This window comes from Trachinotus anak, unplaced genomic scaffold (genome assembly GCF_046630095.1).
Source record: "Trachinotus anak isolate AG129_WGS33_773 ecotype Australia unplaced genomic scaffold, CSIRO_AGI_Tana_v1 ptg000003l, whole genome shotgun sequence".
Lineage (NCBI taxonomy): Eukaryota > Metazoa > Chordata > Actinopteri > Carangiformes > Carangidae > Trachinotus > Trachinotus anak.
The window spans coordinates 17,690,442-17,711,842 of NW_027273854.1; the positions used below are offsets into that span (position 1 = coordinate 17,690,442).

The window sequence follows — 21,401 nt, forward strand, 5'->3', positions numbered from 1 at the left end:
TATATAGAGTATAGCTGTACAACAAAGAGCTGCTGATGCAGACTCGGCGCCGGCGACGGCTAGAGCCAGAGGTATATAGTTGTTGGGTTGTCCGTCTGTATGCACATCCCACTCTGAATAACGCCCTGACAGAATTTCTTGAAATTTGGCACAAATGTTCACTTGGACTCAAGTATGGACTAATTTGATGTTGATGGTCAAAAGTCAAAGGTCAAGGTAATGCTGACCTCACAAAACATGATTTTGGCCTTGTGAACGCAAAGAATTTCCTCAGGGGAATCCCGTCAAATTTGGCACAAACATTCACTTGGACTCAAGGATGAATGTTTGTGCCAAATTTGGCTCAAGGATGAACTGATTAGATTTTGTTGATTAAAGGTCAAAGGTCAGCTCACAAAACACTTTTAGCTGTTACTCAAGACTTCACACAGAAATTGTGACAACATTTCACACAAATGGTTAATAGTTTATATGGATAAAGAGGGAAGTAATCTGGAACTAGTCTAAGTGGTGGAAACATACGACTGTGAGGCAGCGATGCTAGTTTTACTTGTACTTAGGTATTTCTGTGTCATGCTGCTTTACTCTTCTGCTCCAATACAATCCAGAGTACATACTGTATCCTTTACATTTGTACTGAGGAAATTCAAGACTTGCGTTTACTTGTAATGGTATATATTTTATATTGTACGATTGTTATTTCTAACTTAGGTAAATGAATAATAATAATAATCTGAATACCTCTGTCACCAGTGATGGTCTGTGATAATATTTAGCCCTGGGTGTAAGTACATGTTAGTTTACAGAGTGGGTGTTTGTTTGCTAACACCAGAATTATTGAACCAAAGTAAAATTACATAATGAAGACAAAAGAGGAGCTAAAAGAGGAAACAAGACTGAGATTTAGATGAGTGTGTGAGCTACAAAGCTGTTTAAAATTCCAGTCATGTCTCCAGTGGGTTTATGGTGCCATCTAGTGTACAAGGCTCTGCCCCACCCCCCACCCCCCCTTTCTCTGCCAGGGCCTGTAATCTATTAAGCTGTATACAAATAACTTAGGAACCAAAGGTTTCACTGGAACAAGTGAAATAAAAAAATAGAAAACATTCATGCTGCTCTTTGTGCAGGAATACATCACTGTGCATGTGGCACCTGCACCTCTCTGCCTGGAGGGCACGGGGAGTTCACTGACTGATGTGTCAGAGAAAGAATAAAGCCACAGCCTGATAATAATAAATCCATCAAAACCAGTCCAGTGCTCAGCAGCGTGTATGTCAGCCAGGCAACAGGAGGGTCTGGTATTGGGCTTTGTGTCAGAATATGATGGCTGAAGTAAGGAAAGAAATCAATAATCTTTCCTCCACTCATCTATGGTTTTGATCAAATATGGCAGAGCAACCCTCCCCCATCTCTTTGTGTACTGGTGTATTTTTTCTGTCATCCATGGAAGAAGTACTAGTCTTTTCTCAGTTGATGTTTGACAGTAATCGATACTTCTTGTGGTGTGGTGTCCACATACCGAAGCTCACGTGAAAATGAAAATTACTAACAAGGAGCAAGATATTCTCCTTCAAGGTGTTTTATTCAGTTTCTGCATAGAAGTTCCATTTATGTTCTAAATGTGTAATTTTTTTTTTTTTTGCTTTGTGCAGTTTGTGCAAGTAGGATTTTGGCATCTGAATTGTTAAGTATAAGGATTAAAGGATTTTTATCATATTTTCACAAATGCTTTTAAAAAATTATGAATATTAATGACATTACCGTATTAAAAGATTGGGATTAAGTACATCATGGATTTCCAAATCTGCTCGATTTTCATTTTCATATTTATTCAAACCCAAAACAGCAATCATGAAACTCCCGCAAAGGGCTTCACCGGCTGTACAGCATACATCACCCTCTATCTTTAGATAAGGAAAAACTCCCCAAATTGCCTCTTGAAATGGAAAAAGTAAGAAACCTCAGGAAGAGCAACAGTCCTTCGCTAAGGTGGTCAGACATGCAACTGATGATGTGTGTATAAAATAGACAGAAATACCACAATATGGAAAATGACTGTGACAAAACAGGAGACCACTGTTTGTTTCCCATGTGAAATTTTAAATCAACATTGTTGCTTTAATCACAACCGCGTCTTTATTATTGTAACCATGACAATAAAATTTTCCTAACCTTAATAAAGTATTTATTTTAACCCAAGGTACAATATTTTCCTGAACCTAAGCAAGTAGTTTCGGTGCTGAAATCTAATCAAACTATGACTGTTCTACAACCTGAACCGCATGTTTATTACTGTTACCATGACGACGAAGGCCTGCATGGCTGCCTGTGTCATTAGCCAAAGCTTGATATAGCTTATATCCCCTATACAATATGTATATACAGTGCATTCAGATATTCAAACCCCTTTTAACATTTTGTTATGTTGCAGCTCTATAGTGAAAAAAAAAGAACTGCACTCAATTTTTGAAATTTTTGCAAATTTATTAAAAAGGAAAAACTGAAATATCACATTGATATAAGTACTGAGACCCTTTGCTGTGACACTTTATTTAGCTCAGGTGGCTCTTGATCATTTTTGAGATGATACGTTGTGTATCAGAACAAAAACCAAGCCATGAGGAGGAAGGAACAGCCTGCAGAGCTCAGAGACAGAATTGTGTTGAGACACAGATCTGGCTACAAAAAAACAAAAAACTAAAAAAACTTCTGCTGCATTAAAGGTTCCCAAGAGCACAGTGGACTGAGCAGTCAGGGGAGAAGGGTCTCAGTAAGAGAGGTGACTACAGATCGTGTATGGAGACAGGAGAAACTACCAGAAGGACAAACAATTCTAAGAAGCATAGAAATTAGGTCAAACAGTTCAATCTTGGCTTCATCAGACCAGAGAATCTCGTTTTTCACAGTCTGAGAGTCTTTTAGCTGCTTTTTTACAACCTTTGACTGAGGAGAGGCTTCGGTCTGGCCACTCAGCTCAGTGTAGTGCTGCAGTGAATGCACATTTCTTTGTATATATGCAGTATACATCTACGTTTCAGTGAAAACAGATCTCTGTTGTAGTCTTGAATAAAACATACACTGTAGGAAACACACACACTCACACACACATGCCCAGACAGTGCAGGGTTTACAGCATGTGTCAGTGTGTTTTATGGTTCAGCCATGTTTAATTATTTACTCCAGTGTTTCTCAGGCCACAGCGGTGTCGATTACCACCACACTGAGCTGCCTCCTCCCATCAACTCCACGTCGACTCCAACACGATTAACTCTCTTTTTTCTCCCTCCGAGGCTGTGGTACATTCGCTGGATGGTTTAAGACCTGCAGGCCCTCTAAAAGTGTCATTGACAGCTACACTATTCAGGGTAGAAACATATCAAAGATGAATAGTGATCAGCTATATCGCTCCACCTTGGGGATTTACTCGGTAAGTAACAGATACTGTGTTTGGGCCAATGGCTCTAATTAGACAAAAACCTACCTGTGAGACAGAGGAGGGCAATCAATAACCACAGAGTCGTTTTATATGCAAGTACTTGCAGCAGTGGTCTGTCCTGTGTTGTGTTTTCTTGTTAGGAAACTTTTCAGGAAACTTGTCTTGAGAAATAGTTTCTCAAGAACATGGAAACTTTTCCTGGTTACTGAGGAGTAAAGCTTAGTTAAAATTCTTTTATGTAATGTCTTTCCTTTTCACAAAGTCACTTTCAAATTCAAGGCGTTTTTCCTTCACTTGATATCACAAGGGATGTGAGTCTTAGGTTGTCTGTGCTCTGGTGGTGGTGGTGAATCTTTTAGGTGGTTCTCAAAATGTCTCTGATGTTCAAAATTCAAAGTCTGTGATGTGTGTGTGTGTGTGTGTGTGCGTGTGTGTGTCCCAAACAGAACTTGATGGATGAGTTCAACCCAAGCCTACAGAAACTGGTTTCACTGGGAAACAGCTATGTCCAAGCTTTCAAGGGTAAGAAAGAAAGAAAGAAAGAAAGAATGAACCCACTCTCAGGGTTGTTTGTGTGTGACATTCACACACCTATCTTTATAAGTACAATAAACCAAACAGACTGTATTGGCGGTACACAGAATATGGGAGGTGTCGGGTATCTATTTCACTAGACCTCATTCCAAAGTCCATATGCTTTGGGAATATCCTGGTGCTGTTATAGGCCTGGAGAAGCTGTTTGTCTGTTGACTTCATAGTCAACAGACAAACAAGGCCTTTGATTTTCCTGTGCAGAGGCAGGGATTTAGGCTACTGAAAGAAGTCTGAATTAACAGTTTTGAATTTATTCATATTCTAAAGTCCAATCTATGTTTCCTTTAAGTACTGTAAGGAAGAGGAGAGGTCATTCCAGGGCCAGGATTAAACCTTTAATTTGAATCTAAATGCACAGTCATTGCGTCTATACTTTATGTCTTAATTATCCACACCATAATCACCTTCAATCCCCGTGCAACACATTAGACATGAAAGAACTTTAAAATGCTGAAATGCAAATTAAATTCAGCTACAGCAGCAGTTTCACATGATGGTGCTCTTGCACATTATATTATATTGTATCATATATATTGTATTTGTTTAATAGATAGCAGCACCACTGCAGCACAGTCCCTGCAGATATAAAACACAGATTATGATGTGTCTCGCTGCCACCTGCACAGAGACTGTATGTTCCCTCGGTGTGTTCAGAGAAGAGCTGTGATCTATTTTTCAAATAGATAGTTGAAACTGTTCATTTTCTCCCTATCTGTTATTAAAGCCCCGTCACGTAGGTTTTTACCGTTGAAATCCATCAGTCTCACGGCCTTCGGGAGGGGGCGTTTGATTGGGTAGAAGTGATTTTTATTCGTCATCTGTCTGTCTGAACTTGTTCAGCTCAGAGAGGCCAGAAAACATCCATGTGTGGATCTAATGTTGTGCTCGGGTTTCAGTGGCAAAGCCAGATTTAGAGTTTCAAACAGTGGTACACTATTCTACAAAGGCAGAGAGCAGGACCTCCAGAAAAGCAGGTCAATTTTGTCTCTTTGTTCATCTTCCATCAGTTAATGAATAATCTCTAAACAATATATCACATTCATTTACAATTAAATGTGTAATTTGTTACAAATATATTATTTAAAAGTCGCTTAAGCAGTGTTTGGTTTGGCTTTAGTTGTTTTTTGTAATAACACCATATTTAACATGCTGTTTTTTTTATTTAGGTTATTTTCTTGACATAAAAATTATTGAAATGGTTTAAACTGATGTCAAGAAGCTGAAATCTAAATTTTGACTACAAACTGTTTGTAGTTTCGGCCTTTTGGCTTTGTAGAGCAGAAATAAAGCAGTGTCAGTATGGTACAGATGCCTTCATGCGATTTATCTGGGATGTTATGCTGCTGGTTATATATTTCCATCCAAGAGATCTTTGTGCGTTTGGAAATTTGAATTTGTAATTAATGACTCTGTTTACCTGTTTTTGTAGTTCCATGCCTGGGAAATGAATTGTGCCAAAAAAAAAAATTAGCATTTCAAACTGACTGAATTGTGTGTATTTGTGTGTGATTCAGCTCTTGCTGTAACAAGTGAGGCCTACTTCAGCGCACTTTCAAGGATCGGGGAGGCAGCCTTCCACACCATGTCCTCCCGCTCCCTAGGTATGTGCACACACACATTCACACACAACTGGCTTGTGCAATCCAGTGATTAACAAAGGCTCTAATTCTACGACTACACTCCAGGATGTGAGTGTTTTGTCTTTGATATGTTTATAGCCATTTATTAAACTAATTAAACAATGTTCTTCCATGACGTGAAGACCAAAGTTTACCCTCAGGTGGCACTTTATTACTCCTCCCACTACTAAAGTGTATGTGTGCATGTGATTAATATGCTCTTTGATGTTTAAGTGTGTAGATCACACCATGAGAAGTTACTGAATGCATGTATTACAGTATCTATAGCAATCAGTGGCCATAAAGACTAAAGGACTTTGACCTGCTGCTCAAACTGAAACAACATTTATATTTGGGCTTAGGTCAAGTCAAGTTCAAGAACGTGGCAGGACTCTCTAATAAAATTTGTACTCATGACAACTGACAAAAGTTAAACATATTTTTACAACATATTTTATGTTTGAGGGTGTTTTCATGTGAGTTGAAGCCCAGTGTTGGCAGATCGGGTATCAGATACCAGCATGAAGCATGAATAATAGACGATGACAAGCAGCGGGTTGTGCTCCGCTCACTTAATGCAGCCTCTGTAAAAGGATGTTATGTCAGGTTTAGCAGCTGGAGTTGAAGATATTTGTCCAAACTGGATCATTAGTCTGCTCTCACTGTGAGATTTGAGGGCAACTGTTTTCATGGGATGTGATGCATGTCATTCATTCATCCTTCTCAACAGCTGACGTCTGAAAACACTTTATCAGGAGGAGTAAACTACACGCAGTAGTAGTAATAATGGTATAAATGTAAATAAATCATTTTAACTAATTTAACAAAAAAAAATCCTTCCTACTGTGCAATTGCTGCAGTGTCACTTTTCACAGTGTGATGTGAGCACTTATGATGCGAGATGCAGTCGTGTGTGTGTGTGTGTGTGTGTGTGTCCTCTGCCTTCTTCTTCTTCTTCTTCTTCTTCTTCTTCTTCTCTACAGGACACTTATCCTTATATATAGTTATAGTTTCATTTCATGGTATATTGCTTTTCCCAGGCTGGACAGCCAGAGGTGGAACATTGAACACAATTGATTGAAGAGTATTACCATTAGGGACATTTTTATGTCTTTGTATTTTCATCAAAAATATATTAAAAGTGCTGTATTTCTTAATGTTGCTCACTGGATTTCAGTAATTGTTAAAAGTGTGATGCATTAATTAAAACTGTATGAAAATGTGTGGAGGCTTTAGACAAAATCTGGATAAGTAAGAGGGAAAAGTAGGCTGGCTTAGAGATAACAGTGATGCCAAAAAAAAAAAAGTTTCTCCAGGTAAAATGAAAAAATCTTTCCTGGTTTATTTGGTTTAACAAGAGAGCAGTCGTACTTTCTAATGTAGTTTTTCTTTTTGTATTTACTGAAGGTAAAATTGTAGATGTGGATATATGTGGATTGTCGTTGTTTTGCAACAGCTGATTTGTTTTCATCCTAATCAGTATCTCATATCACTACTTACACATCCCAGACCAATATCGTTAAAGTGCCAAACAGAGCTATACACTGCTTTCTGAGTTTGTGTGAAATGACAATAGACTCACCAAAAGTCATTCTCTAAATTTGGTTTACAGTATATATTGAAATATTGTTGAAAATTCTAAAGAAATATTAAGCAAAGCAAAACTGAGAACATGTGTTATTAAACACACTTACTATCCAGAGCAATGTGTCACCCACTGAGCCGAGCTCAAAGTCTATTTGTACTTTGGAAACCTCCTTTCAGTCCCAGGGGACAGAAAGTGTCTCCTGTGTGATTTGGATGAGAGTGAGAATGTTTCACATATGAGACATTTTACATAACTCAGATTTTGTTAAATGCAGACCATTAATGTGTGACAGTGCTGTTGTCTACATTTAATTGGTTGCATGTATATGTTCCCCTTCCTTTGACACATGCATACTGGGTATTGGCTCCCTGTCCTTTCTCTCCTCTCTTCTCTGAGGGTCAACTAGTGTAATAATAATAATAATAACATTATTTATATAGTACTTTTGTAAAAACAAAGTTTACGAAGTGCTTTACATACAATTAAAATGATACAAAAATAAAAATACAATAGAATAAAATAGAGAATAAAACAAGATAAAATAAAACAATTCTCACAAAAGCCTGTTTATAAAAGTGCATTTTCAGAAGGGATTTGAAGGACCCAATGGATTTTGCTAACCTAATATACTCGGGCAGGCTGTTCCAGAGCACAGGTGTCCTTACAGCAAACACGCAGTCACCTTTTGTTCTGAGCCTGGACTGTGGCACGACTAATAGGGCCTTACTGTAGGATCTCAGGCTCCGTTCTGGCTCATAGTAGTCTAAAAGGTCTGCAAAATAGCTTGGGGCCAGGCCATTTAGTGCTTTAAACGTTATTAATAATATCTTAAAATCAATTCTAAATCTCTCGGTAGCCAGTGCAGTTGTGCCAAGATTGGGGTGATGTGGTCTCAATTTTTCGTGCCAGTTAGAATTCTTGCAGTCATTCATATTTGTATGAACACGGCTTTGTGACATCACAGCCAGCTTGGTAACCAATTTGATCCAGCATGTATTTAAAATGAGTGTGACGTGGAGATTTTATTTTATATTATTGATTATGAAAGCTGCTTTGGAAATAGCTTTTATCAGATATGAAGGTCCCCTCCTGTCATCGCTAAGTGTGCAGGTGCTCAGCCGCACAGGGAGCCTTTTACCGAAAGCAATTTGGAAACTGTCAAACCATACTGGGCAACTAATTCAATGATAGTGTTCACAAATCAGAAAACAATGAGACGCCATAAACAGGAGTCAGATCAATGGTGTTGTAAAATGAATTATAGCAACAAGGAAACTGGGTCAACGTGAATATAGATTATCTGTCGAATCTGTTGAAAGATCAACATCAAGTAATTACTGTTATCTAGTAAATAGACAGAGTTCACACGAAAGGTAGAAGGTATGAATAAATACCAGCCTGACAGCGAATTAACCCCGGTATCAGCAACACATGAGCCTCAGACAGCTAGCATAGTGGCTAGCTTGGTAAACTGGTCGCAGAAGAACTAAATCAACGAATCACAAATGAACGATCACAAAACATGAGAGTGAACCTGCACATACGGCCCCAGTTTGTGTCTCCCACGAGGTGGTGAGCATTCTTTTCTCTGAAAGATAATTACTCAGAAAAGTTGTTTAAGAAGATTTACTGCTGTTACCAAGGTATTTGAGACTGATCAGACCATCTGGGTAAAAACATGCTCGATCCACAACATGATAAATAGGATTTTCAGCCTGTTTCCCAAATTGTAGTTTAACAACAACAACAAACCTGGATTAAGACAGACAGTTACAACGTAATAAACTGGTTAAAAGTCTTTTTTACTGTGCAGTAAACAGAATATTTAGGAGTCTTGGAAAGTGTAACTGTGTGTTCAGACGCAGTGCAAAGTGACTTTTAGAGGCGGTGTCGCTGCATCAATAGAAATGAAAATGTTTTAATTTGGATGAAAAATTAGATCATATCCTGGAGCTTTTGTGAATCAGCTTCTTAAGTGTACAGAGATGAAAGGAAAAAAACAAGAGAGGCTGGTGGCAAGAAAGAGAAAGAATCAGAGTTTGTGGTGAACACAAACACACCCTGAGTCCACGTGTCTGATGCCAGCGAGCTAAAGCTAATGTCTGTATATTGGCTGTTTGGGGCAAATAAACACAAATGATCCAGCGATCAGGTTTGCTCGTACGACACTGAACACACTGAAACAAACAAAAAACTACATTACCATCAAGTCTGACCTTATATTAACAAGAGTTGCTTTTTATACGGGGCGCCTTGGATGTGAGTAAATGTGACTTTGTGTGTGTGTGTGTGTTTGTGTGTGTGAGAGAGTGCTAAAGAAAGCCCCACATTTTGTATCATGGGTTAATGCACATATACAGAAAAACAAAATATGAAGGTGTCATATTGCAGAATGTCATTTTATTGTTTTCTATTATATGATGAGTACTGTAACATGTATTGCGCTTGTCTTAAAGGAGATGTCCTGATTCAGATCTCTGAGAGCCAGAGAAGACTCACCTTGGAGTTGGATGGTGTAGTGAGTTAAATCGACACTAATATGCTTTTGAGTGTGATCGTACCAATTGTGGTTCATTTTCTCATGTGTTCATAATGATTTTTTGTGTCTTTTTCCAGTTCCGCTGGTTCAGTATGGAGGTTCTTCAGGAGATGGACAAAAACGTTAGACGGGACAAAGATTACATATCAGTGAGTGAGAGCCAAGCTGGATCATCTCAAGGTCAAAACAGACTCCGGCGGAATGACAAGCAGTTCTCTCATAATTATGTCCAGGAATGAAAATTAAAATAGTAACTGCAGGGTTTCATGGGTTTCAATTAATTAATATAGCAATATAGCACACTTAAAATCACATCACATCCAGTGGATTGCGACGTGATATGAATTCTCTGTCATACAGGGCAGTAGGAATCACTATGAGATGGAAGTCCACAACCAGGCAGCAGCTCTGGAGAGACATATGAGGAGAGGAACCAACCAGGTCTGTGTGTTTATTATCTTCTATTTCTGCACCATGGTGTGAAAACCACCACTGTATATGCATCCTTGCACAGTATATATATATGTGTATATATATATATATATATATATATATATATATACATATATATATATATATATATATGTGTGTGTGTGTGTGTGTGTGCTGTCAATTATGTACCCCCAGGACTGTGGTGAGTATGTGCAGTTCCTCAGGGAGAGCCATGGAGATGCTCTGAAGGAGGAGGAGAGGAGATATCGCTTCCTGGCTGAGAAACACTGCGGACTGATACAGTCCATCGCCCACCTCATGAATAAGGTATACAGCTTGCTTTGAATAGTATTTGTTAATTCAATATTTTATGGTTTGGTATTGACTCCAAGTGCACAATGGGTCAGAGTTATCATACAGCACATTATAATGAATGTCAATAAATGTCAGAGGAAGGCACAAAATAATTCACAACCCGATTAAACATTTGACTGTTGACAGTTTCTGTGCAGTAGTACTATCTAGTGAACAAAACCCACCGAGAAATATATTCATGACTGCTTCTCGACCTGTATCATTCTGGGGACTTTGAAGCCTGGTTGTTTTTTTCATGATGAGGTTGTCATGAAGCCCTTTGAGACTGCAACAGTGATTCAGGACTTTAGCAATGACACAAAAGTGTTTGTAGGCTTCAACAGTCATTGGTAAATAGAAACCTATGAACCTATGAAACCTATGAACCACCAAATTAGGCCTGGCACCAAAAAGGTCATGCCTCTAAAAAAACTTGAAGTTTTGTCTGACATATGTCATCATAGTCAAAACCTTTACATGATTAAAAAAAAAAAAGTCTAATGTAGATAACAATGTAGATACAAGGCTCACTCCAGAAAAATCACCCTGTGACGTCTTAGACTTCCTACACACGACGGCATGCACACCATGCTACCGCAGTCTGAACAGTGCATGGTGCTAAAATGAAGTCTACTATATTTTCCAAGATGATTAGCACAGACAAATAATCCACTTCATTTAAAATTAAATGTACAGATGGAGATGGATATATATATATATATATATAGTTTATGTATTGTTGTATTCTTTATGTATTTTTCTTTTTGTTTGTCTTTTCTTGTTAATGGTAGAAATGATCTTCCATACCTTTGCATTCCCTCAGAGTTTTAATTGTGCTGCTACATCCTGTTTGACCACAGCAGATTCACTGTCTTTGTATTTAAACAATATTACGAATTTAATTAATAATACAGTATTTTAAGAATAAGAATAAGAATGATGTAACAATATAATATAATGATAATTGTTGTTGTTGCAATAAATAATAATGTTACAATAAAAGAAGCAGGCCACTGTTAATCATTTGTGGACAGATATGATTTACATACATCACTCGTCTTGTGATGCAGCACCGAACATATGTTTTGATAAACATTTGAGTTATTTTTTTCCTTTTAACACTCACTTAATACTGAGAAAACATATCTATGTTTTTATAGATTTGCTTGTGTTTGTGTTTGTGTGTGTTGTGTGGCAGATGGGGGGTTCTCTCCAGCAGAGAGCTGATGCCTGGACAGAGGAGGCGAACATTACCAGACAACCTGAAGCCAGACGTCCCGTCACTCTGGACACTGTGAGTTCAGGGCAGAGTTTACAGAAATCACCTGTGTTTTTTGAATTATTCAACACCGCAGGAGTGAGCTGCTAGTGTCCGATATAGGTCTGTTGCTGGGGAATGAACTGAGAGAAGCTCTGTGAGATATGTTTCTTGAAATATGTTGAAACCAGCATTTGAGACAGATAAAACTGTAAACTGTGTTCTCTGCGCCAATACAATTGAACAGAGACTTAAAGTGAGACAGTGAACCACTGCAATTCTATTTTTGTTACCAGGGTGCCCTCTGCTGGAGGAGCTAGAACCTGATTTAATTTGAACCCATCAGATTGACTCACTTCTGCCATGAGGCACAGTTATGTGACAGCGAAGCTTTGTGAGGAGGATTAAACCTGTAACTGAAGTGGAAAGACAAAGATTGCAGATTGTCTGGCATGAATGAAGAGAATATGTGATTATTATCTAGCTGCAATGACTCTTTTCAGTCCAGACACTATTTTCAATTGAAGCTATTGTGCAAATAACTGTCATCATCATCATCTGAAAATACACCTGCTGTAGTGTCGCAGAGTATCAAATCAGACAACTCCCCATCTCAGAACAGTGAGATTAATATCAAGGATGATATACAAACCAAAACCAATGTGGTTTATTGTATAAAGGCTGCAATTACTATTTGAGTAAACAACAAATACGCCCCTGAGATAAACCCTGTCAGTCTCAGTCTGTTCCTCATTGGAAGGTGACATGCCAATGAACCCCACAGATCCCACATCCTGCGGTAATAACAATCAGAGGATTAACATGGATTGTGTGTTTGTTTTGGTCCGATGTGAAATTTATCTTTGTCTATAACAGTGTGAAGCCTGTGAGCCGCAGCAGGCAGATATTTGAGTTGTGCTTTTGCAGTAATGTATGTCATATACATTATTCATCGCAGCATGTACTATTGTATATCCAACACATCCTACATTATCTCTGTGCTAAGCTAAGCTAATCACTTGCTAGTGGTACACTGTAAAAATGAAACTTGTATTCTTTGGTTGTTAATCCTTTAAAGTGAAAAAAAAAATACAAACAAAGTTTCTTGTTTCAGGAAAATTGAGTCAGTCCTGATAGTTTTGTGTTCTTGTGTTATTTAGTTGGTTTACCTTTGAGCTGTGAAGTCTCATAATAACTAATACTGATCCTATATAATTATTATTAATTTTTCTTTTTTAAATGATCACTTTCAGAACTTAAACTTGTGAGTTCAATTGACCAATGGAACAAAGCTTGACATAATTAATGATCAAATTAAAAATAAAAGGGAATTCATGCTCAGTTCGAGTGCAGACAGATTTGAGTTACTTTATCTTTGAGGACATTCATTTTGAACTGTGATCATGTAAAATAATGTGTTACTCCAACTTCAAATATTTTTTTTAATGTAAGATCAACTCAAAGTCTAAACTGTTGATGCCTTCAAATTTAGAGTTTTCTCAACTTCCCATTTTTTACGGTGTAGCTTCACATATGCCTTACAGACATGAGAATGATGTTGATCTTGTGTCTAACCCTTGGCAAGCAGAGACATGTATTTCTCAAAATGGGTAATTCCAAGGAGGCCATACTGAACGATTTCTCAGTAATGACATCATCACATGTGGAAATGTCACAGCTGATCTTTGTGCCTGAAAACAGAGAGCCAGCTTCAGCTCTGACACATTAACTGAATTAACTGTTTACCCTGATAACGTTATCAGTTATCTGCCACAAAGTGAGTTGTATTTCAATGAACATTAAAATTACAGCTGCAGTTATCGCTGTGTGGACCTGTGTGTATGAGGTGTTGTGTATTGATGGTTTTACAGTTGGGGATAAAAAAGGAGGAGATCAGAAAGAGCAGAGAGGAGCTGACCCTCGGGCAAGTACCATCAAGGGGTGAGTGGTTAATTCAAACAGGATTTATGCGAAAATATATCACTTTACTGACACCATATTTAAACACAGGAAATAATTTTCAAACTACCTCACAGCGAGGATTTTGATGTCTTGCTGATCGTTTTTGACATCTTACATTTTTTGTGTTGTGTTTATCTCTACTTTAGAATGAAGGTCTTTCTGTAATTTTCATTTTCCCCTGCAAATCATTTGCAGGCCACAGTTGCTCTGCCCGTATATCAGTAATTTTGCCTTCACTCTACCAGCTGCTTTATCTCTTTTTAAGCCTTTTATCTCTGTTTCTCTCTCCCCCTCTCTCTCTTCACTCTGCACATCATGTACTTTCATGCCTCCTTTTTTCTACTTCCCTCTGCTGAAAGACTGTCTAATTATTAGGCTTGCTTATCTAGAGTAAAAATAGATACAATAACTATGAATTCAAAAGGGGAAATAAACAATCTCCAGAATGCTAAATAGTGCTCCTCCTCATATCTAGCTGGAACATTGCATGCAGCAGGCTTGTTGTCTGTAGCACTACAGTGACCCAGCCGATGTTCACTAGAGAGAAATACAATGCCACCTTGTTTGGTATAACTCAATGAACTGCATCCTCTTCATCCGAGCAAAATAATCATGCACAGAGTAAAATATTGAGTCGTCTGCTCACCTTCTGAGTTATAAACATTACCATAATAAGTAAAGTAATAATTCCAAGCCAGTTCTAGCTTTTAATTAATCATTTCACCAGAGATCTGTCTTTTCCATTTAAGTGGGTTAATCAGCTAACTTGTGCTTTAGCTTTGTGCTTTAGCTCTTTTCTCTGCACCCACTGTATGAGTTTTATTTCTCATCTCTCCAGCCCCGTCTCCCGCGGGAAGCCTGTTTCGCTCTGCAGCGGACTCAGCAGGAGGCGGCGGTGGAGGAAGATCTATGAGGGCCCGTGTTGCCCACCAACCTGCTGGCTCCAGCCCCACCTTGCTGCCCTTCAACAGGGGAGAGATAATCACTGTGCTGGTCCAGCAGCCCAGGAACGGCTGGCTGTATGGGCGAACTGACAGCAGCTCACGGTGAGAAATGTCCCTGTAATTATGTGAATATGGGGGCGTCTGTCTTGATTTACTGTTGTCTGTCTGTGTCCACTGGCCTATTTATGTTTGTTGCCTGAGGAACAACATACATCACATACATGTTCTGACGCTGCCGGGCCAGAGACATTATTTCTGTCCCTTTCTTGTGAATGCCATGTCTCAGTAAAGCCTTGACAGAACATCTTCAAATTTGGCACACGCATTCATTAGAGCTCAAGGATGACCTGATTAGATTTTAGTGTTCAAAGGTCAAGATTCAAAGGTCAAGGTCGCAGTGACCTCACAAAACATGGTTTTGGCCTCGAGAACGTGATATCTCAGTAATGCCTTGAGGGAATTTTTTTTTTTTAAATTTGGCACAAATGTCTAGGATGAACTGATCAGATTTTGGTGGTCAAAGTTCAAAGGTCAAGGTCATGGTGACTTCACAAAACACCGTTTTGGCCTCTTGAATGTGATATCTCAAGACCACCTTGAGGGAATCAGTTTAAATTTGGCACAAACATTCATTTGGACTCTGGGATGAACTGATTAGGATTTGTTGGTCAAAGTCACTGTGACCTCACAAACCATGTTTTTGGCTATAACTACACCAATTATGACATAATTTAACTCAAATGTCTACAAGGATAAAATGAAGTGATGGCATTTTATATCCTAAAAGTGACATCATAATGTTCTGCAAAAACTCCTCTGGCCATTATTCATTGTTGTGACTCGTGAAGGGGAGATTATAACCATATTTTCTGCAACTTGGTTTTTTGGTGGAGGCACACGACTGTGAGGCAATAATTCTTCTCCTGCATTGTAATGTAATGTAATTTTTACGTGGTTTATGAACAAATAGAAAATAAAAGAATACGTAAGACAATGAGAATTGTTAGACTACTGGCAAATGAATAAAATATTAAAGTCTAAAATGAAAACAAGATTACTGTAGCTCTGTGAGGCTGTACTGCACAGTGGCGCTCTGAGCAACATCTTAACATTACCATGCTAACATGCTTACAATGATAATGCTAACATCCTGATGTTAGGCATGTTTTCTATGTTTAGCATGTTAGCATGCTAACAAATAAGCATTAATCAGAAATTTCAGTTGAAGGTGATGGGAATGTCATAAGTACGAAAAACGATCACCAAAGTCAGAAGAGTTCACCCTCTTGGAGTCATGAACCTCTGCACAAAATTTCATGTCAGCTAATGTAATGGCTGCAGCGATATTTTAGTCTGGACCAAAGTGATTAGATTGACCGACATTACTATTCCTAAATGCTACATCGCTACTGTGACTGAAATCTACCAGCAGCACCATTTAAGTGTATTAATTAAGTGTATTGATCTTTACCAACGTTAACAATCTTAGTGAGATTCACGTCTTATCCACTAACATCATCTTTAATTTCTGTGTCTTTCATTTTCAGTCAGGGATGGTTTCCAGCCTCATATGTGGAACCAGTGGATGATCCTCCGATGCCAACCAGCTCCAGGTAAACATCCAATAAAATGAGTTCAACAAGTATGACTGTTAAATGACCATATTTCAGTGCAGACTATTACAAAAATGTGTGGTCATATCTCACTGACTCATACTATACCAGACATTTTCATTAGAATGCAAGTTAGGTCCTCGTCATCTGTAGGATAATATGATTAATTTAATGCATCAGTTGTCTTTTATTTGCAGCCGTTAAGAATGAATGGAGAGATAAAACAAAGCCTAAACCTACGGCACAGTATTTGCCCATCAGACTTAATACAGAGTATAATTTTCATCTCCTCCAGGCTGTCCCTATTGTTTTAAAAGAGGGTCAACATGAGACTCAGGCCTGGAATAATAACATGAACTATTTAAGATATTTGGGTGACCCATTGCTTTGAGGAAAACCAATAAGAGCTTTTCTACTAAAACTCTGCTCACTGTGTCACTGCGGACAGGGCTGAATGTCTAAAATGTAAAAAAATGAAATTTCATATATTTCACAAGGGAAAATACACTTTAACTTATAATTTTGGGTTCATCATGAATAAAATCTAATGTCCTTAAAGGATGAAGTATAATAAGGATTTCAGGAAGAAAGAGAACCTAGGTGTCAAGTAAAAAAAAAAAAACAGGTATTATACTTCTTCAACAATAAAAACAAAATACATCTGTGTGTAGTTTCAGCAGTGCTTCCCTCCGAAGCAGCAGCAGCTCCAGCAACCTGCTCAGCCAAATGGGAAGCAGCAGCCAAAGCCAGAGTGGAGGAGCCGCACCCCCTCCCCCTCCACCTCCGCCACCACCGTCATCTCTGTCTTCAAACAAACACTCTGAGATGCAACCGATCACACCCACCCTCAACAGAAGGGTCGAGTCTAACTTGGAAAACAAGGTACGGCAATCAGCCAGTCTGCCTGACCATTGATCAGTGAAGCTGATATCAATCAATTCTCTCTGGCTCAATCAAAACAATGTCAAACCTTTTAAAACATCCTCTTCTCATGGAGACTCAGAAGTGACTCTAGATGTCTGTCACATTGTTTCTACCTAAGCTGTTAATAAGAACAGCTTCTGGGTTGGCAGTTTTTAACTGTTCAACTCATAAAGCATTTAGCAATAGGGCGTCGACCATCACTAATGCTATTTGTTGCAACTTATTCTCTCTTTAAAAAGCATGCATAGAATTAGAAAATGAATGAATGAAAATTAGATAGTTCATTGTGTTTGCCTGGTTTTGGTTGTTGTTAATATTTTACCCTGCCACATCAGTTTTTCAGTGGCTTAATTATCAGCAAGTTGCTGTGGAAGTCGACTTACAAGGTGCAACCTGTGTATTAATGGTTGCAAATGTACTGATAACCGTTGTGTTTTGTCCGGTGAGGAAGGAGAGATGATGTGGGAGAGCTGAGAGGAGAAACTGTGTGTTTACTGTTTTGTGGTATTTGCCCATCTGTCCAGCAGGGGCACTGTGGCAAGGTGCTGCTCTCAATGACACCACATCCATCTTTCTGGTGGATGCAGGGAGGGAGCTCCAGCTGCTGATGGTAGATGAGCAAGGAGGTCGTGTGCATAAGTGCATGTGTGTGTGTGTGTGTGTGTGTGTGAACTCTTCTTTTTTTTTAAATGCTGTGTTTTGTGGTGGAGATGATTAGACTTCAGGGTGCTGCCGTGTGACAAACCTTTTCTCTTTGCTGCGTTTTAAACACATTGTAATTTGAATAGCATTTCTGCTTCTGTCACAAACATGCAGAGAGATTTTGACAGGGAGGAGCTTAAGGTGATGAAGTTCACTCATGACTAAACCATACTGATATTGCCTCCACACTGGCAACAGCCATGGGACAATTCAGTGTTTTTGAGTTGTCTGCCCCACTGTCCCATTCTCATGAACATCATGTCTCAGTACAGCTTTGGGGGAATATCTTCAAATTTGGTAAAAATGTTTACTTGGACTAAAGCGTGAATTATTATATTTTGGTGGTCAGAGGTCAAAAGTCAAGGTCGCTGTGACCTCACAAAACAGGGTTTTGGCCATAACTCAAGAATTCACACAGTGATTACCTGCAACTGGAGTGGTTGGTGGAGGCGTACAGCCACAAGGTGGTAATTCTCGTATGTTGTATAAATTGATTGATATTAAAGCAAATCATTACATTATGCTAATCTTCAAAAATGGTCGGTCCTCTCCTCACAGTGGAAAAGTATGTTTTCACCAACACAGCAAAGCTTTTTAGTTATGAACCCAAGCAAAAATGATAAAGCAGATTTATTATTATTAAAACAATAATAATATAGCTGCAGTGATTAGTCCATTTATTGATTAGAAGATCAAAAGAAAACAATTTTCAACAACAATGAATCACTGATAAACATTTTGAAAGCAAAAATATCCCAAAATTTGTTGTTTCCAGCTTCTCAGATGAGAGAATTTGCTGTATATTGTGTAAACCAAAAGATTAATTGATAATGAAGATAATAATAGGATGCTGCCCTAATTGATAATTTTATATGAGATATTCATAATAATATAGATGCATTTTCCTGATGCCTCTGTGTGATCTCTGTTGCTCCCTCGCTCATCTCTATTGAGAAAATAGTGTTTTTGCAGCTTGCATCAACTGGACACACTCTGATGCGCAGTAGGGTCCAAAAACACACACATCACAGCACAGCACATCAACGAGCAGCTTGTGGGAGAACCGACTAAAAGTAGAGGGGCGAGGGGTCAAGGCCTGGAGCTTGTTGAGCCTCCATTAGTGCATGCGTCCTCATTCAGTGGTTTGGAGGGGCTTTCACTCATCCACACCCTTCTCATCTTTTTCTACAGAGACCACAACCACATGGATCACAACCAGAGCTCTTCCCCAGGTAGGAATAACGTAACTGTAGCTTTTAAAGTTTCGATAGGTGTCAGATGGAGGCCACTCACATTCTCTTCCAGAGAAACTAATGATATTTTTTGAAGTATATCATGAACCCATTAAATCAGAGAACAACAGATGAGGGCAGTGAGCTAAATGGCACAGAATTGGTTTCTTTCCATTAGAGTTTTGAAGTGCAGTTTAGTACTGAAACCATCTCAGTTATGGCCATTTGGGAACCATGGCTATCGCTCTCACTTTAGGCGAACACTTTGCCAGATGATACTTGTATAGTTTGAGATGCAGTCCTCATTTCTCTTGTTATCACCTCTCCTATTAGGTTCAGTCATTGTGGGCCAGAGCTTTTTCTGATATTGGTTTCCTCCACTCTGTCTCCTCCTATTTCAACATTCATTTCCCTCTCTCCTCTCCACTTTATGTTTTGAAGGGGTACCAACCCATTTGCAACAGTTAAGCTGAAGCCCACGTCCACTGATGACAGATCGGCCCCACGTCTATATCGCAGATGACATCTCAACCCTGAGACAAACGCTTTCATCTGACTCAACAGTTCATTCTTGACCTTGGCAGTACATGCGGTCCAAAGCTGAGTAAGTGGACTTTAAATGGAGATTGTTTTGTCAAAAAATACTTTCATCTTTTGACACGCTTCTGTTCACGCAGAGTACAACTAGACAGATACAAAATATAAGAAAGGGGAAATACATGTGAATAACAATTTTAGAGTTGTTTAGATTGCAGAAGCATTTCAGGTACATATCCTGTATATTCTTTAGCTCTACAACGACCCTGTTCTTGCTTTTTCATATAACAGGTTCTCTGCTCTGTGATTTGTAAAATAGTGAGAATGAATAATGATGATGTAAATGTGGTCATGTAATGTAATCAACTATATGCATTGATCTTACCTGGTCTTAAATCATCATTCCTCCTCTGAGATGTTTGATTTGTTGGCACTGAAATGCTGCCAGCTAAAGAGATGATATGTGAATGACTTAGTTATTGTCCACTGGGGAGTAAATGACAACAGTCTTTGATATGTACAGTTGATGTTAGGAATCAGTGCTGAGAACTCGTTGATGTATAACATAAAACGTATTTTCCTCTATGTAAGATGTGTCATTTAGTGCTCAGGGATGGACACTTTAATAATCTTTTCTATGTTTTATGTTTTTGTATTGCCGTTTATTCCTACATCGTCTACATGTGAATTAAGCTGATTGCTAAATATTAATTGAATTACAAATGTACTTTGGAAGATGGCTTGTAGAAAATGAAAGTGTAACCTCTGGCAGCTAATGTAATATCATGTAAAAATAGGATAATATGTCTGAGGCAGAGATGTAATGAAAAATGCAATGCATTCATGGATTATGTAATACCATCTTTATAGCATCATATTATTACTTAAACCAATGTGTTGAAGACAGACTTTGTGAGCAGGTGGCAAATTTCTACAAATGGCACAATGATCATTTTGTTCCATACTGAACACTAACAAAAATAAAAATGTAGGTTATTACATAATAAAAATACTGGTAATGCATCATCAGTAAAAGCTCCTGATTTCAAATCTTATTTCTTTCTGTGTAACATTAGATATTGTCTGATAAATATGCATCATCATTTTTTTTTATGTATTATTTTTTGTAGGGGGTTTAAAGCTCAAAAACTAAGTGGATGTGTTTTGATGTCTTTAGCAGAAAATGTTGCAATATTCATGTAGAACTGCTCATAATAAGAAAGTGGATGAGAAAATGTTATAAGGGGGGGCTTTAAAACTGTCATACTGATTATTAAAATAATGACATTTTCACTCTTCACTGCCTTTAAGTAGCAATGTTGGCTTTGTCAGACGTGACAAAGAAGAAACCATATCCACACGACACGTCCCATAAATCCCCTCCTTCCTGTGGCTATTTGTCTTCCTTATGAATCCCACTGACCAAAACAGTCTGTTGGGAGGAGCAGTGTGCTTTTCTGAGCTACACCAAAACTCAACAGTTCTGTTCTCATCGTGTAAGTGAGAGCCTCCGAGCTTCAGATCTGTGTTTATTTGCTCAGGCAGTAGAATGGCCTACTAAAGAAGATCAGGATTCCCTGGTTGCCTTTTTGGGTCCTCCGCCGGGGATATTTAACCCAAATTGAACCTCAGTGTGAATCCAATTCTGCTAATGGCTTGACAGCATG

The 21,401-nt window shown here is 38.5% G+C and overlaps 1 protein-coding gene across 1 annotated transcript; it reads left to right on the top strand.

The window, feature by feature from the left end:
* Positions 1–3,217: 3,217 nt before the first annotated feature.
* On the top strand, positions 3,218–20,763 carry baiap2l2a (BAR/IMD domain containing adaptor protein 2 like 2a). The gene is made up of 14 exons (XM_071474221.1): positions 3,218–3,427; positions 3,883–3,958; positions 5,545–5,631; positions 9,694–9,755; positions 9,854–9,925; positions 10,137–10,217; positions 10,404–10,535; positions 11,761–11,856; positions 13,692–13,761; positions 14,621–14,828; positions 16,274–16,339; positions 17,011–17,221; positions 19,157–19,197; positions 19,639–20,763. The coding sequence occupies exons 1-14, from the start codon at positions 3,383–3,385 to the stop codon at positions 19,718–19,720; spliced, it is 1,329 nt and encodes a 442-aa protein (XP_071330322.1). The 5' UTR covers positions 3,218–3,382; the 3' UTR covers positions 19,721–20,763.
* Positions 20,764–21,401: the final 638 nt, after the last annotated feature.